Consider the following 17,171-nt stretch of genomic DNA (forward strand, 5'->3'; position numbering starts at 1 on the left):
GCTGGGGATCTCCACCTATAACTGCCTGTGGCTGAATGGTAATACTCCAGGAAAACAGTCTTCCAGCTAGGCTCTAAATGAGGAAGGGGTGACAACAATCTGCTGCCCCCTCTTCTGCAATAGCTGGACCAGTGCCCATTGAGAAACAGCAAATTGGAACTTGACCCAACATTATCAGCTCCAAGGAGCAACTGTTTGGGAATAGAGGAACCAGGCAGGAGGGCAGAAAACAGATGCTGCTACTCAATCTTCTCTCTCTCTCTCTCTTTCTCTAAGGATTCAACCCCGTGACTACTTCAAAAAGAAATATGCTTTGGATGAAGTTCACTACGCTCCTGATGTAAGTCTGTCTGTCTAATGGTGCCAAAAGCTTTTGAGCTTTCTGTTCAGGGAGAAGGAGAAAAGCCTGAGTTAGAGGTGGGGAGGGGAGTTGTAGGAGATTAGCCTTAACACAAAGGGTGAGGCCATGGAGAGACTGAATCACAGGAATGAGGCTGCCTGTGGCACTAAGGAGACTGGAATCACTATAGGCCAGTGAGCACAGTGGTGACAATTGAATGGGACTTGGTGTGAGTTAGAGGTTCAGCAGAACTGAAGTTTACAGAGTGGAGGCTGGGCGATATTGGAATGGTTGAGTTTGGATGAGGGTTTCAGCGGTGGGTGTACTGGGGAGGAGCACAGCGACAGAGGATGTTACAGGAACAGAGAGGCTTTTAGCAGGTACAAGGGGAGCAAATCAGCAGAGGCATTAGTGGAGTACAGAAAGTGCAGGGTGGAACTTAAGAAAGCAGTTCAGAGAGCAAAGAGGGGATATGAGAAAGCTCTGGCTGGTAAAAGTAGGGAAAATCCCAAGATATTCTATAAGTATATCAATGGGAAGAGGATAACCAGGGAAAGAATAGGGCCTATAAGGGACCAAGGGGGCAATCTATGGGTGGAGCCAGAGGACATCGGTAGAGTGTTGAACGAATACTTCACATCCGTCTTCACCCAAGAGAATGAGGATGAAGGTATCGAACTCAGGGAGAGAGACTGCGAATTGAGCAAATTGATATGGGGAGTGACAAGGTATTGGAGGTGTTGGCAGGCTTAAAAGTGGACAAATCTCCAGGTCCAGATGATTTGTGTCCCAGGCTGCTGAGGGAGGCAAGGGAGGAGATCACAGGGGCTCTGACCCAAATTTTAATTCCTCTCTGGCCACGGGGGAGGTGCCAGAGGACTGGGGAACAGCTAATGTGGTTCCGCTATTTAAGAAGGGTTGTAGAGATAAGCCAGGGAACTACAGACCAGTGAGTCTCATGTCAGTGGTATGGAAACTATTGGAGAAAATTCTGAAGGAGAAAATCTATCTCCACTTGGAGAGGCAAGGTTTGATCAGGGATAGTCAGCATGGCTTTGTCAGAGGGAGGTCATGCCTAACAAATTTGATTGGATTTTTTGAGGAGGTGACCAGGTGTGTAGATGAGGGTAGTGCAGTTGATGTAGTTTATATGGATTTCAGCAAAGCCTTTGACAAGATTCCACATGGGAGACTTATAAAGAAGGCAAATGCACATGGGATACAGGGTAATTTGATAAGGTGGATTCAAAATTGGCTTAGTTGTAGGAGACAGAGGGTGATGACAGAAGACTGCTTTAGTGACTGGAAGCCAGTGTCCAGTGGCGTACCACAGGGATCTGTGCTGGGTCCCCTATTATTTGTCATTTATGTAAACGACATAGATGACTATGTGGGGGGTAGGATTAGTAAGCTTGCGGATGACACACAGATTGGCCGGGTGGTTAACAGTGAGGTTGAGTGTCTTGGGCTACAGGAAGATACAGATGGGATGGTCAAATGGGCAGATAAGTGGCAGATGGAATTTAACCCTGAAAAGTGAGAGGTGATACACTTTGGAAGGAGAAACTTGACAAGGAAATATTCAATGAACGGCATGACACTAGGAAGTTCTGAGGAACAAAGGGACCTTGGCGTGAGTGTCCATAGATCTCTGAAGGCGGAGGGGCATGTTAGTGGGGTGGTGAAAAAGGCATATGGGACACTTGCCTTTATCAATCGAGGCATAGATTACAAAGGTAGGGAGGTCATGTTGGAGTTGTGTAGAACCTTGGTGAGGCCACAGCTGGAGTACTGTGTGCAGTTCTGGTCGCCACATTACAGGAAGGATGTGATTGCAATGGAGGGGGTGCAGAGGAGATTCACCAGGATGTTTCCTGGGATGAAACATTTAAGTTATGAAGAGAAGTTGGATAAACTTGGGTTGTTTTCATTGGAGCAGAGAAGACTGAGGGGCGACCTGATCGAGGTGTACAAGATTGAGGGGCATGGACAGGGTGGATATGGAGCAGCTGTTCCCCTTAGTTGAAGGGTCAGTCACGAGGGGACACAAGCTCAAGGTAAGGGGGATGTGAGGAAAAGCTTTTTTACCCAGAGGGTGGTGATGGTCTGGAACGCGCTGCCTGGGAGGGTGGTGGAGGCAGGTTGCCTCACATCCTTTAAAAAGTACCTGGATGAGCACTTGGCACGTCATAACATTCAAGGCTATGGGCCAAGAGCTGGTAAATGGGATTAGGTAGGTAGGTCAGGTGTTTCTCACGTGTCGGTGCAGACTCGATGGGCTGAAGGGCCTCTTCTGCACTGTGATTCTGTGAATAGTAGTGGACTGTCTTTGTGAGGGAGAGGGTGGTGGATCAGAAACTGAACTTGGTGTTGAATAAGGATCCAGCCTGGATAGGGATGGAGTTGGTAGAGAGAGCACGGTAATATTCCGCCATCCCAATGTTGAGCATCAATTGCGAAGTTGGCTTTTCAGAATGGGGTATAGGGGAGGGCAGAGAGCAGGTGTAGCTTTATCTTTCTGTTCTTTCCCTTTCCCCATCACCCACTTCATTGCTGAGCTCATTGCAGCTGTGGGATGTTCTGGACAGTGCTCACCCATTTCATCAAAGTGTTGTGGGTCAGGGAAGCGAGTCTTTGCTGGGTCAGAACCGGGCACCCCATCTGAGTTGGTTGCATCTTGAGCAATCAGAGCCTTAACGGGAGGCGAGGGGAGGAAGAGATGGAGGACAGGTGTATGGCATTAAAAATACTATAAATGAAAGGGATTTGATGCAGATTGTACAGAATGCAGCAAAGTAAGGATGACTTAATTCAAAGAATCTTGATTTTCATATAGGTGCAATTGAAGCTAAGTTACTGATGTTTTATTCATCACTTGGAAACCTGGTGTTTGATTTTTGTCTGAATTATGTGGGAAGTAAAACATAAGAGTGAATAATTAATACAAAAGACAAAATACTGTGGATGTTGAACATTTGAAGTGGAAATGGAAAATGCTGGAAATATTCCAGTCTGGCAGCATCTGTGAGAGAGAAACACAGTTAACTATTCTGGTCATTGATAAAGAATGATCGAATAATTAATTCAGAAGGTCGAGGGCAGAGAGGTGGGAATGAGGTAGAGAATTTCAATGATAAGTGACTAGAAGCTTAGATTGAGTGAAGGATGCAACAAAGTAGTTACCCAGTCAACGTTAGTTTTCCCCAGTGTGGTTGAGAGAGGGTGTTCCAAGTGAAGTCAAGTTGGGGGAGAGAGTGCAGAGGTGGGGGTGGGGGGGGTGGTGGGGAGCGGGTGGAAGAGGAGAGGTGACAAGTGCAGGGGGCAGGGTAGGTGGGGAGACATGACAAGTGCAAGATGGAGGTTGGGGGGGTGGGGGGGCGTGGAGTGAAGATGAGTGTAAGGTGGGGTGGGTGGGGGGCTGAAGATGTGCAAGCGGGGCGGAATGGGTGGGGCGGGGGTGGTGAAGACAGGTTCCGGCGGGGTGGGGGGACAGGTGCCATGAGGGAGAGGGAGGGACAGGTGCTGGAGGTTGTGCCATGGATAGAGCAAGGGGAGGAGATGAAATAGCTGCCAATCACATTGCTTACTGTCCTCTAGGTGGGGTTCCTATTCAATCCTCCCCAGTGGAAGGGGGACCCTGACATCATGGACTGGAGTTGTTTTAATAAACCTCTATTCACTCTTTACTCTTGATTAGTCTGAATATAATCCACATTTTCCAGAATCTGTGCTATGTGCATTTTGCCTTTAGAGTAACTTAAAATCATTTTATTAAAATCCTTCTGTGACAGAATAATCAAATCTCGGGTCTGATCTGACCAAGCCTGGATATAATTTAGGAATGAACACTCCAATAACCTGTTTGCTTTCCAAACTGCCTTATCATATCCTTGTCCACACTCGTAAATCAGCTGTTTGACTGTTTCATCATGTGGGGTGGCACCTATCTTCTGACACCAGTTTATCATGGCTAGTGAATTGGCAGTGTTCCTGATCGCTGACCTTTCACTCAGTTTCTGTGTCTTCAGTTTGTAAAATCACATCAGAAAGACCTTGCATTTATTTAGCACCTTTCACAACCATAAGATGTGCCAAGTACTTTACAGCTGATAAAGTATTTTACAGTTGTTCTTGTAATTGACAAAATCAATTTGTACACAGCAAGCTCCCACCAACAGGAATGAATTAAATGACTCAGAAAATCTGTTTTTCGTGATGTTGATTGAGGAATGATTGACCTAGAGACCAAGGAGAACCCCTCTGTCCTTCTTTGAAATAGTGCCATGGGATCACCTGCGAAAGCAGTTGGGGCCTCCATTTAACGTCTCCTCCAACAGTACAGCCACTGCCTATGTACTACACTGAGAGCACAGCAAGACCAGTGAGGGATAAAAGAACGACTGCAGCAGCACCAAGAGTGTGGGCAGAGTGACATATGCTTATGAGCGCAGGGTGAGGCTAAAATACTTAGAGTACTTGTACCACTGTTTACTAAGGAAGAGAAATCTGACAAAATATTAGTAGGATAATGGATGGGGTGAAAATTGATAGGTAGGATGTACTGGAAAGGCTGGCTATGCCTAGGGTGGATAAGTTGCGTGGTCCGGATGGCTTGCATCCCTGGTTGCAAAAGGAAGTAAGGGTGGAGATTATGGAAGAGTTTGTCATAATCATCCAATCTTCCCTAGACACAGGAGACGTGCCAGAGGATCAGCAAACATGACACCCTTATGCAAGAAAGGCTGTAAGGACAGACCCAGCAATTACCGGCGGTCAGTTTAACATTAGTAATGGTTAAGAGTTTAGAGACAATAATGAGGGGAAAAATATCAACGGGAGCTTGGAGAGGTTTGAATTAATTAAGAAGAACCAGCACAAATTTGTAAAAGGTAAATGGGGCTTGACTAATCTAATTGAATTTTTTGATGAAGTAACAGAGAAGGTTGATGAAGGGAATGTGGTGGATGTTGTCTATATAGATTTTAAGAAAGCATTTGACAAAGTACCACATAAAAGGCTGGTTAACAAAATTGAGCATCATAGAATAGGAGGGTCAGTATCCACTTTTATAAAAATTTGGCTTAAGGACAGATTACAGCGATTTATGGTAAATGGTTGTTTATCAGACTGGAAGATGGTACACAATTGTGTTCTTCAAAGGTCCGTGCTAGGACCACTGCTTTTTTTGATATATACCCATGACTTGGATATTGGAATAGAGAGTAAAATTTCAAAATTTGCTGATGATACCAAACTTGGATCAGTGGCAAACAATGTAACAGGGCTTAGACTAGCAGAATGGGTAGATGAGTGGCAGATGGAATTTAAAACACAAGTGTGAGGTGATGCATTTTGGCAGAAGGGAAGGAAGGGGCAATAGACATAGTTGCACAATTTTGAAGAATGTGTAGGGACAGAGGGACCTGAGGGGTTCATATGCACTGATCTTTGAAGGTGACAGTATATACTGACAGTGATTAGCAAAGCATATGGGAACTTGGGCTTCATAAATAGAGGCATTGAGCACAAAAGCAGGGAAGTTATGCTGAACCTTTAGAAAGCTCTCGTTAGGCCCCAACTAGAGTATTTCATCCAGTTCTAGTCACCACACTTTAGGAAGGATGTGAGGGTCCTTGGGAGGGGGCAGAAGAGATTTACCAGAATGGTTCCAGGGATGAGGGATTTTAACTACAAGGTTAGGTTGGAGAAGCTGGGGTTGTTCTCCTTGGAGCAAAGGAGATTGAGGGGAGATTTGATGGAGGTGGACAAAATGATGACAGGTTTGGATAAGGTAGACAAAGAAAAACTGTTCCCATTGGCTGATGGTACAAGGACTAAGGGGACACAGATTTAAGATTTTGGGCAAGAGAAACGGGGATGTAAGGAAGAACTTTCTTATGCAGCGCGTGGTAATGACCTGGAACTCTCTGCCCACGAGAGATAATGAATGATTTCAAAAGGAAATTGGATGGCCACTTGAATGAAGTAAACTTGAAGGGCTACGGGGAATAGAGTGGGGGAGGGACTGACTGGATTGCAGTACAGGCATCCAGCATAGACTCGATGGACCAAATGGCCGTATGATGGTCAGTCTGGATTATGTGCTCGGGTCTAGTGTGAGATTTGAACCTCTGCCTCAAAGATGAGAGTACTACCTGCTGAGCCATAGCTACCCCCTAAATTACCTTAGAACAGCACAATACTGAAATTCTAAAATAAAGACACAAAAAATGCTGGAAACACTCAGCAGGAATGTTTCAGTTCAATGATCCTTTATCAGAAGTGGAAAATTTTAAAGATGTAACTGGTTTTAAGCAAGTACAGATGTAGGAAGAAGGGAAAGAACAAACAGGAAGGTCTGTGATAGGATGGAAACATAGAGACTAGGAGCAGGAGTAGGCCATTTGGCCCTTCGAGCCTGCTCCGCCATTCAATATGATCATGGCCAATCCTCTATTTCAAAGCCATATTCCCGCTTTCTCTCCATGCCCCTAATATCCAAAAATTTATCAATTTCTTTCTTGAATATACTCCCAGTGACCTGGCCTCCATAGCCTTCTGTGGTAGAGAATTCCACAGGTTGACCACCCTCCTGAGTGAAGAAATTTTTCCCCATCTCAGTCCTAACTGGCCTGCCCCATATCCTGAGACTGTGGCCCCTGGTTCTAGACTCCCCAACCAGGGGAAACATCCTCCCTGCATCCAGTCTGTCCGGCCCTGTTAGAATTTTATACGTTTCAATCAGATCCCCTCTCATTCTTCTAAACTCTAGTGAATACAGGCCCAGTCGAACCAATCTCTCCTCATACGACAGTCTTGCTATCCCTGGTTTCAACCTAGTGAACCTCCGCTGCACTCCCTCTATGACAAGAATATCCTTTCTTAGGCAGGGAGACCAAAACTGCACACAATACTCCAGTTGTGGTCTCACCAAGGCCCTGGCAGGAGAGATTAAATTGCAAAAAGGATGATGGTGCAAGACAAAAGGAGATGGTAATGGGACAAGAAAAGATAGGTCTTGAGGAGGTATAGATGGGGATAGCAGAATCATGAACATCTGCTGACTGAAAAAATGGGGGCAGAGGTTAAGATCTGAAATGAGTGAACTCTGATTGCAAAGTGCCTAATCAAAAGGTGAAATGCCATTCTTCTTGCATCCAATGACCTTCGTTAGAAGAGAGTCGGAGGCTGTGATCGGAGTGGGAATGGATTGTCAAATTTGTTATGATCCTCCTAGAGATGGATAATTTTTATAGAGATATGAATTTCCCAGAGATGGATGGAGAGTCGCACCACAAGATTTCATGTTTTAAGATTTTTACTGTAACAAGCAAACTAAAATCAACATAACTAAACAGTAGGCAATTAATACACTGACCTACAGAAAAGGTCCCTTTCTGAATTAACTAACTAACACAACTGAAAACCTGTTTATTCGCTATGCAGGTATGTAACCTTGTAGATAAAGTTCCAAACTCCTACTTTCCAACAGGATCCCTTCCCCCTGCCACACTAGGGTGAGTCTTCCATTCTCCTTCTAAAAGTCCCTTCACTTAACGTCCTGAGTTCCAACAAATGGACTTCCAGCAGCAAGGCACCCTCTGGCAACTCCTTGGCTTTATCTCATCGATGTTCACAGCACAGAAAGAGGCCATTTGGCCCATTGTATCTGTGCTGGTGAACAAAGATCTGACTACACTAATCCTATTTTACAGCACTTGGCCCCTAGCCCTGGAGGCTATGGAAATGCAAGTGAATATTTGAATACTTCTTAAATGTTACGAGAGTTTCTGACTCGACCCCCCTTTCAGGCCGTGAGTTCCAGACTCTCACCACCCTCTGGGTGAAAAAATTTCTCCTCAACTCCCCTCTTAGCCTTCTACCTCTTACCTTAAATCTATGCCCCCTGGTTATTGACCCCTCTACTAATGGAAAAAGTGCCTTCCTATCCACCCTATTTATGCACCTCATAATCTTATACACCTCTATCAGGTAAATCTCCTCTGCACCCTCTCCAGTACAATCACTCCCTCCCTATAATGTGGCGACCTGAACTGCATGCAGTGCTCCAGTTGTGGCCTAACCAGTGTTTTATACAGTTCCAGCATAACCTCCCTGCTCTTGTATTCTATGCCTGTACCTGCCATGCTACCTTCAGGGATTTGTGGATATGCGCACCAAGGTCCGGCTGATCTTCAGTACTATCCATTGTCTGACCATTCATAGTGTAATCCTTGCCTTGTTAGCCCTCCCCAAGTGCATTACCTCACACTTTTCCGGGTTGAATTCCATTTGCCACTGCTCTCCCTACCTGACCAGACCATCGATATCCTCCTGCAGTTTACGGCTATCCTCCTCACTATTTACCACCCCCACCCTATCAATTTTTATGTCATCTGTGAACTTCTTGATCATACCCCCTACATTTATGTCCAAATCATTTATGTACACCACAGACAGCAAGGGCCCCAGCACTGAGCCCTGTGGAACCCCACTGGAAACAGACTTCCAGACACAGAAACATCCCTCTACATCACCCTCTGCTTCCTGCCTCTCAGCCAATTTTGGATTCAACGTGCCACTTTGCCTTGGATCCCATGGGCTCTTACTTCCTTGACCAGTCTACCATGAGGGACCTTATCAAAAGCCTTGCTAAAGTCCAGGTAGACCAGACATCAAATGCATTACCCTCATCAACACTCCTGGTCACCTCCTCAAAAAGTGCGATCAAATTTGTCAAACACGACCTTCCCTTAACAAATCCATGCTGACTATCCCTGATTAATCCTTGCCTCTCCAGGTGCAGATATATTCGGTCCCTCAGAATTCTTTCTAGTAACTTCCTCACCACCAAGGTTAAACTGACTGGCCTATACTTTCCTGGTCTATCCCTTCCTCTTTTAATAATGGGACAACGTTAGCAGTCCTCCAGTTCTCTGGCACCTCACCTGTGGCCAGAGAGGATTTGAAAATTACTGCCAGAGCCCCTGATATCTCTTCCCTTGCCTCCCTCAACACCGTGGGATACATCCCATCCGGGCCTGAGGATTTATCCACTTTTAAGGCCGCTAAACCCACCAGTACCTCCTCTCTCTATGTTAATTTCCTCTAATATTTCACAGTCCTCCACCCTGATGTCTATATCTGCGTCGTCCTTTTCCATTGTGAAGACTGACGCAAAACTATTCATTGAGGACTGTACCCACGTCTTCTGGGTCCACACAGATTACCCCTATGGTCCCTAATTGGCCCTACTCTTTCCCTAGTTATTCTCTTGCTCTTTATATATTTAAAAAACCACTTCGGCGAAAAGATTAAAGGAAAATCCAATACTTTCTCATGCATTCTCTTAGCTTTCCTAATTTCATTTTTAAGTTCCCCTCTGCACTTTTCATACTCCTTGGTATCTGCCATAAGCTTCTCATTTTTAGTTCTTAGTCCTAACCTTCATGTCCCTTGACATCCAGGGTTCTCTGGACTTGGTCCCTCCATTTGTCTTTACAGGAACATATTTGTCCTGTGCTCTCGCTATTAAATCTCTACAAAGCTTGTCTCTTCAAACAGGGACTGCATTCTTACCAGCATTCGGCTTTGGTGGTTAACGCAGAAACAGTCTTTCCCTCTGCTTGGCACAGCAGTAGCTGTTTTTGGTCTTCTGAGTCTGAGAGGCGATGTCCACCAAAATTGGCTGCCCCTCAAGCTGGGAAAGCTAGCACTTGAGTTTGAGTTTCGACCTGGGCCTTGGTCTCAATGATAATCAAATCACATGGACCTGCCTCTGGGCAAAGTTCAAATGACACCATCCCCCAATTCAGAATGTTCTGTTTTACCTTTGATTAAAGGAGATGGTTTGAAAGATAACAGTCTTATAAAGCTTCACATTCAAAACACCTCCCCCGCCCCAACATTTGAAAAAAACATTATCGTAGTAATGATTTTTCTACAACACCAAAATGACAGGTTAAGTAGCCTAAATTACCTTCCTAGGAGGGCATTAGGGATTTGGTTGAATGTTTTTCCATGATATCTCACTTAATGATGCTCATTGTTAGTTGGCAAAAACTTTCTGCATTTTCCAAACATTTACGTAGTGTCTCTATAATATTTTTAAAATGTGGTGCTTTAGAACTCCCAGGAACCATGAAGGTGTGTAAGAGTTTCAAATTTCTAACCCAAGGCCTTCTAACCCACTGGGCATGTTTCAGAATCAGATTAAACCTTTTATGATAGTACACTACTGACAGATGGTGTACAGTCTTCAGTGAAGTGAACGTATGTGATTCTGCATCAAAGAACTTCATTCTGGGGAGGTCTCCAGAGAAATTGAGTTTAATATCAAATCATGAGCCCTGGATTAGTGGAAGTTCAGTGCCTCACTGTTTTTTCTTAAAAACAAACAAATGTCTGTGTTGCTTTTTATTATTGAACCGTGTGTTTGCTTTGGTTCCTTTGCCCCTTTCCTCCACAAATTAAATAACCATTCGGCAGGCTGAACTCTCTTGTGAACTGCTGTTTGAGACTGGGGCCTAGGGCCTTGCAACGTAGTCTGCTGTCCTGGGCCACTGTGTGACCATGCTGCAACCCCTGCCATGCAGCTTTAACCATTCACACGCCTTCCGGACCTGTTATTTCCCTCACTCTGCCTCCTTTTGCCTTGTGCTATTGTTGTCACTTCTACCATTCAATCAACTCCACTTATCCACCGAATCACTTGACAGCTCATTCTATTTCTTTTCAATAGTAACTTATTAAATGCCTTTAGCTTAGTAAAAATGTCCCCTGGCACTTCACAGGTACACCACAAACACAAGAAATAGGAACAGGAGTAGTTCATGCAGCCCCTTTCTGTCTGAAAGCAAAATAACAGAATGTGTTAACAGCAGAATATGGCTCTGTGCTGTCTGAAAGCAGAAAGCATGGAGAACAAGCTGCAGGCTGGTATTTGGAGGAAACAAAGTGAAAATGGAAGACAGCTCAGCGTCTGAAGTTGTTGAACTCTGTGTTAAGTGAACTTGAATTCACTTACAGAAGGAAATCTGTCATCCTTGCCTGGTCTGGCCTACATTGACTCCAGACCCACAGCAATGTGGTTGACTCTTAAATGCCCCTCTGAAATGGCCTAGTAAGCCACTCAGTTGTATCAAACCACTAAAAAGTCACATAAAAGGAATGAAACCAATGGTCACATAGCATCGATTTCAGAACTGGAAACGACAATGGCAAACTCAGCCCTGTCGACCTGGCAAAATCCTTCGTACTAACATCTGGGGGCTAGTGCCAAAATTGGGAGAGCTGTCTCACAGACTAGTCAAGCAACAACCTGACATAGTCTTCCTCACGGAAGCATACCTCACAGATAATGTCCCAGACACCACCATCACCATCCCTGGGTATGTCCTGTCCCAACAGCAGAACAGACCCAGCAGAGGTGGCAGCACAGTGGCATACAGTCGGGAGGGAGTTGCTCTGGGAGGAGTCAACAGCAACTCTGGCCTTCATGAACTCTCATAGCATCAGGTCAAACATGGGCAAGGAAACCTCCTGCTGATCACCACATACTGCCACACACTCTTCGCCCCCCCCCCCAAAGAAAAAACTAATGAAATAGCACTTCTCCATGTTGAACACCATGTGGAGGAAGCACTGAGGGTGACAAGGGCACATAATGTACTCTGGGTGGGGACTTCAATGTCCATCACCTAGAGTGGCTCGGTAGCACCACTACTGACCAAGCTGGCCGAATCCTAAATGACATAGTTGCTAGCCTGGGCCTGCGGCAGGTACTGAGAGAACCAACAAGAGGGAGAAACGTACTTGACCTCGTCATCACCAATTTGCCTGCTGCAGATGCATCTGTCCATGACAGTATTGGTAGGAGTGACCTCTATCCAGTACTTGTGGCGAGGAAGTCCCGTCTTCACATTGAAGGTATCCTCAATCATGTTTGTGGCATTTACTCAGCAATAACCTGCTCACTGATCCTCAGTTTGGGTTCCACCAGGGCCACTAAACTCCTGACCTCATTACAGCCTTGGTCCAAACTTGGACAAAAGAGCTGAACTCCAGAGATGAGGTGAGAGTGACTGCCCTTGATATCAAGGCAACATTTGACCAAGTGTGGCATCAAGGAGCCCTAGCAGAACTGGAGTCAATGGGAATCGGGGGGGAAAACTCTCCACTGGTTGGAGTCATACCTAGCACAAAGGAAGGTGGTTGTCGTTGTTGGAGGTCAGTCATCTCAGCTCCAGGACATCACTGCAGGAGTTCCTCAGGGTAGTGTCCTGGGCCCAGCCATCTTCAGCTGCTTCATCAATGACTTTCCTTCCAACATAAGGTCAGAAGTGGGGATGTTTGCACAATGTTCAGCACCATTCGTGACTCCTCAGATACTGAAGCGGTCTGTTTTCAAATGCAGCAAGACCTGGGCAACATTCAGGCTCAAGCTGATAAGTGCCAAGTAATATTGTCACCACACAAGTGCCAGGCCTTGGCCATCTCCAACAAGAGAGAATCCAACCAACACCCCTTGACAGTCAATGATATTACCATCACTGAATCCCCCACTATCGACCAGAAACTGAACTGGACTAGCCATATAAGTACTGTGGCTACAAGAGCAGGTCAGAGACTGGGAATTCTGTGGCGTGTAACTCACCTCCTGATTCCCCAAAGCCTGTCCACCATCTACAAGGCACGAGTCAGGAGTTTGATGGAATACTCTCCACTTCCCTGGATGAGTGCAGTTCCTATAACACTCAAGAAGCTCGAGACCACCCGGGTCAAAGCAGCCCGCTTGATTGGCACCCCATCTACCAACTTCAACATTCACTCCCTCCACCACTGATGCACAGTAGCAGCAGTGTGTACCATCTACAAGATGCACTGCAGGAATTCACCAAAACTCCTTCAAACCCAGGACCACTACCACCTAGAAGGACAAGGGCAGCAGATAGATGGGAACGCCACCACCTGGAAGTTCCCCTCCAAGTCACTCACCATCCTGACTTGGAAATATATCACCATTCCTTCATTGCTGCTGGGTCGAAATCCTGGAACTCCCTCCCTAATAGCACTGTGAACGTACCTACACCACATGGACTGCAGCGGTTCAAGAAGGCAACTCACCACCACCTTCTCAAGGGCAACTAGGGATGTGCAATGAATGCTGGCCCAGCCAGCGAAGCCCACATCCCATGAAAAGAACAAAAGAAAATGTTTATGTTGGGGTGAAAGGCAGGAGGCTGAACAGAAGAGCTTGAAATAGTGAAGTCATGTTACATTTCTAGGTTTTATTGAAAGGTCAGTGACCTGAAACTTTAACTACTTTCCTTTCTCTACAGGCCCTCCCTGACTTTCTGAGCCTTTTTAGCATCCTCTTTTTCAGATTTCCATCAACTGCAGTACCTCTTATTGTTCCTTTGTTCTGACGTTCTTTTTAATGATTTGCCTTTCTCTAATAAGATGTTTTCAAATATAAGACGCTCAGCACCTTTATAAATCACTGTCTTCTATTCCACAATTAACCCTCGCCATCTAGGATTATTTTGTATTAATTCTGATTCTGCCTTTTCAAAGTATTAATGCTCAAAATACTCAATGCTACAGGGGAGATGTGATGCTCTTACTTTGTTTGTTATGGATTAACTCCTTGTTGGATATCGATTGCTCCCGGGTGTGTGGTGGGTGGGAGTTCATGGTGGTTTGCTCTGTTATCAGGTTCCTGGTTTGTTAGAATGTGCCAGTATTGTATAAAACCTTCTGTACCGGTTGATTCTTAAACTGAGCTTGGGTTAAATAACATTGGAATTATTTTGATAATTACTTTACTAGGAGGTGGTGCGGGGCCTGGAGTGAGCTTTTGAGCCTTTTGGGGTTAACAGTGAGAGTGGGGAAGGGTGGTGATGGGGTCTGCCTCTCTCTGCTGCATGCATTCTCTCTGGTACATGTGTGTGATTTCTTCCTCACTCTTTCTGGTGGCCGCTTTGCATGCACCCTCCCGCTCATGCTCTTTGGCACATGTGGACCCTCTAGGCTCCTCCCAACCCAGCCCAATTCTTTTTCTTCGCCCTCCCCTCCTGTACTCCCTCTAGTGATGGCTAGCAGACCTGACAAGCTCTTCACTTTTGCTCATGGAAATGAGGAATCAAAAGTAATTTTCTCCTCCAGCTGCTGACGAAATGCATTATAAATGACCTAGTCATTCGCACATAAATATCACTGACCTTGCAGATCACATGCTCTCTTCCCCAGTATCTTGAGAGGTTTTTTTAAGCTTTGTGACAATGAAGAAGTTTCTAAGGTGCTGATGTTGGAGCCTGCTCATTGTTCCTGTGTGTAAATGCCTACTCTGGGTGTCCTAGGACTTGTGTGGTTTAGCTGGCTTTCTACATGATTCAAGGTCTGTTTCTTAGTTTCGGATCAATCCATTAGGAAATCAATTCCAGTGCCGACTGGGGTGTGACAAGATGTAAGCTGATTCTTGACTGTGCCCTAGTTTGTGTTGCTGTAATCTGCTCCTCTGACACACCGTGCACATTAGCGATGATTAATTGACGAAGTAGTGGTCTGTTATCTTTAAGTGCAGTTCAGTGGAGCTGACATAGTGTGATGTCTTTTGTTTCATGTCTAACGTTTGTTGCTTAGTCCTTTCCCCCTGAAATAAAGAGTAAAATAGCACAGATGCTAGAAGGGAAATGGTGAAAGCAGCCAGCAGAACAGGTAACACCCTGTCAGATACCGAATCCTTCCCGAGAGCTGGAAATACAGATTGATAACATTTATAGAGAATTACCAGAGAGAGGGTAGAAGTGAGTTAGAGCTGGGACATGCAAGGCAATTTCCACACTCAAGATAGTGGAAACCTGAAACACATTTTCCCCAAAAGAGGCAGTGGATACTGGGGCTGATTGAAATGGACGAGATTGAAATGAATGCATTTCTGATGGATAAGGATATGAAGGTGGTTAAATAGAATTGAAGTACAGATCGAATTCAATGGGTGGAAAGGTTCAAGGGTCTAAATGACCTCCTATTCCTATGAGGGAAAATGGGGAATTAACAATGAACATGAACACACACACATGAAGATGGTGAGTAAAGTGTTTAGGTGCAGAACAGGACATGATTACAAGTGATACGCACATGAGAGCAAAGGAGGGACAATGAGAGAAAGCAAAGAAATGCAAGATAGTGTAGCATAGCTGAAGGGTGGGCAAGAGGGATGCAGAATGGGGCCTTTGTAAAGCTGACAGAATGGAATATTGATGGAAGGAAGGATATAATAGACCAGCACTCTGTGTTCAAAGCACCCTGGCACATGTTATTCCAATGGGGGAGTTCTCACCCCAGCCCACTCCCCTTCAAACCTCGGAGTGAGTGAATAATGAAGTGGAAACCTGACTTCAGAGCAGACCATAGTGGAACAAACCCCTTCTCATTCATTCCCACTGTCACATGAAATAATTCTATACTAAAGTCTTGATGTTATTACACTGGCATCATTTTCCAAGGAGGAGGGAAGATTATTTTTCTACATTTCATTGACGCACTTTTCCATTAGAGTACATCGGAAAGCTGCTGTATCAGCTCTCCCTACTATTAAAGATAATCAGTTACCTGCCTCTTGTCTCAGCAGCAACCCAGAATCACAGAATTGTTACAGCAGAAGAGGAAGCCCATTCGGCCTGCCGTGTCTGCACTGGCTGTCTGAAGGAGCCATTTACCTAATTCCACTCCCTGCATTCTCCCTGTAACCCTGTGTGTTATTTCAGAAAATAATCCAATTCCCTTTTGAATACCTCGATTGAACCTGCTTCCACCACACACATTGCATTCCAGGTCCCAACCAGTCACTGCATGAAAAAGTTTTTTCTCATATCTCTAAAAATTTCTTTTTGCCAATTATCTTAAATTGTGCCCTCTTGTTCTCGATCCTTCCACCAATGGCAACAGTTTCTCCCTATCTACTCTGCCTAGACCCCAAATGATTATGTATACCTTCATCAAATCTCCTCTTAGCCTTCTCTTCTCTGAGGAAAACAGTCCTGACTTCTCCAATCTATCTACAGAATTGAAGTTCCTCATCCCTGAAACCATTCTTGTGAATCTTTTCTGCAGCTTCTCTAATGCCTTTACATCTTCTTAAAGTAGTGTGGTGCTATAACTGGACACAATCCTCCAGTTGAGCTGCACCAGTATTTTCTACAAGTTTGACATAACCCCCTTACTTTATACTCTCTGCCCCTATTATTAAAGCCCAGGATACTGTATGCTTTATAAATTGCGCTCTCAACCTGTCCCGCCACCTTCAATGATTTATGCACTTAGACACCCTGTTCCCTCTGTTCCTGTACCCCCTCTTAGAGTTGTGCCTCCTATTTTGTGTTGTCTCTCCACATTCTTCCTACCAAAATGAATCACTTCACACTTCTCTGCATTAAATTTCATCTGCCACTGCTCGCCCATTTCACCAACTTGCCTTGTCTTGAACTTCTATGCTTTCTTCCTCGTGGTTCACAATACTTCAAAGTTTCATATCATCCAAAAAATTTAACATTTAGCTGAATGGCCCCTTCCTGTTCCTAAGCAGTTGGAACAGTGTCATCATGGCTCAGTAGGTAGCACTCTCGTCTCTGAGTCAGAAGGTTCTGGATTCAAATCACAATTTATAGAGAGTTGAGCACTAAAACCTAGGCTGATAACCCAGTGCAGCATTGATGGACATATGAGATGTTAAATTGAAGCCTCTTTTGCTGTCTCAGGTGGACGTAAAGATCCTTTTTTTATTCATTCACGGGATGTGGGCTTCGCTGGCTGGGCCAGCATTTATTGC

General features: G+C 45.0%; 1 protein-coding gene across 1 annotated transcript in view; it reads left to right on the forward strand.

The window, feature by feature from the left end:
- Positions 1–17,171, forward strand: part of pepd (peptidase D) — a 191,503-nt gene that overhangs the window by 24,419 nt on the left and 149,913 nt on the right. Inside the window, exon 4 of the mRNA XM_078544698.1 lies at positions 277–340. Within this exon, the coding sequence (XP_078400824.1) occupies positions 277–340 (64 nt within the window). The remainder of the gene's footprint in view (positions 1–276; positions 341–17,171) is intronic.

Source organism: Cetorhinus maximus, chromosome 6 (genome assembly GCF_964194155.1).
Source record: "Cetorhinus maximus chromosome 6, sCetMax3.hap1.1, whole genome shotgun sequence".
Taxonomy (NCBI): domain Eukaryota; kingdom Metazoa; phylum Chordata; class Chondrichthyes; order Lamniformes; family Cetorhinidae; genus Cetorhinus; species Cetorhinus maximus.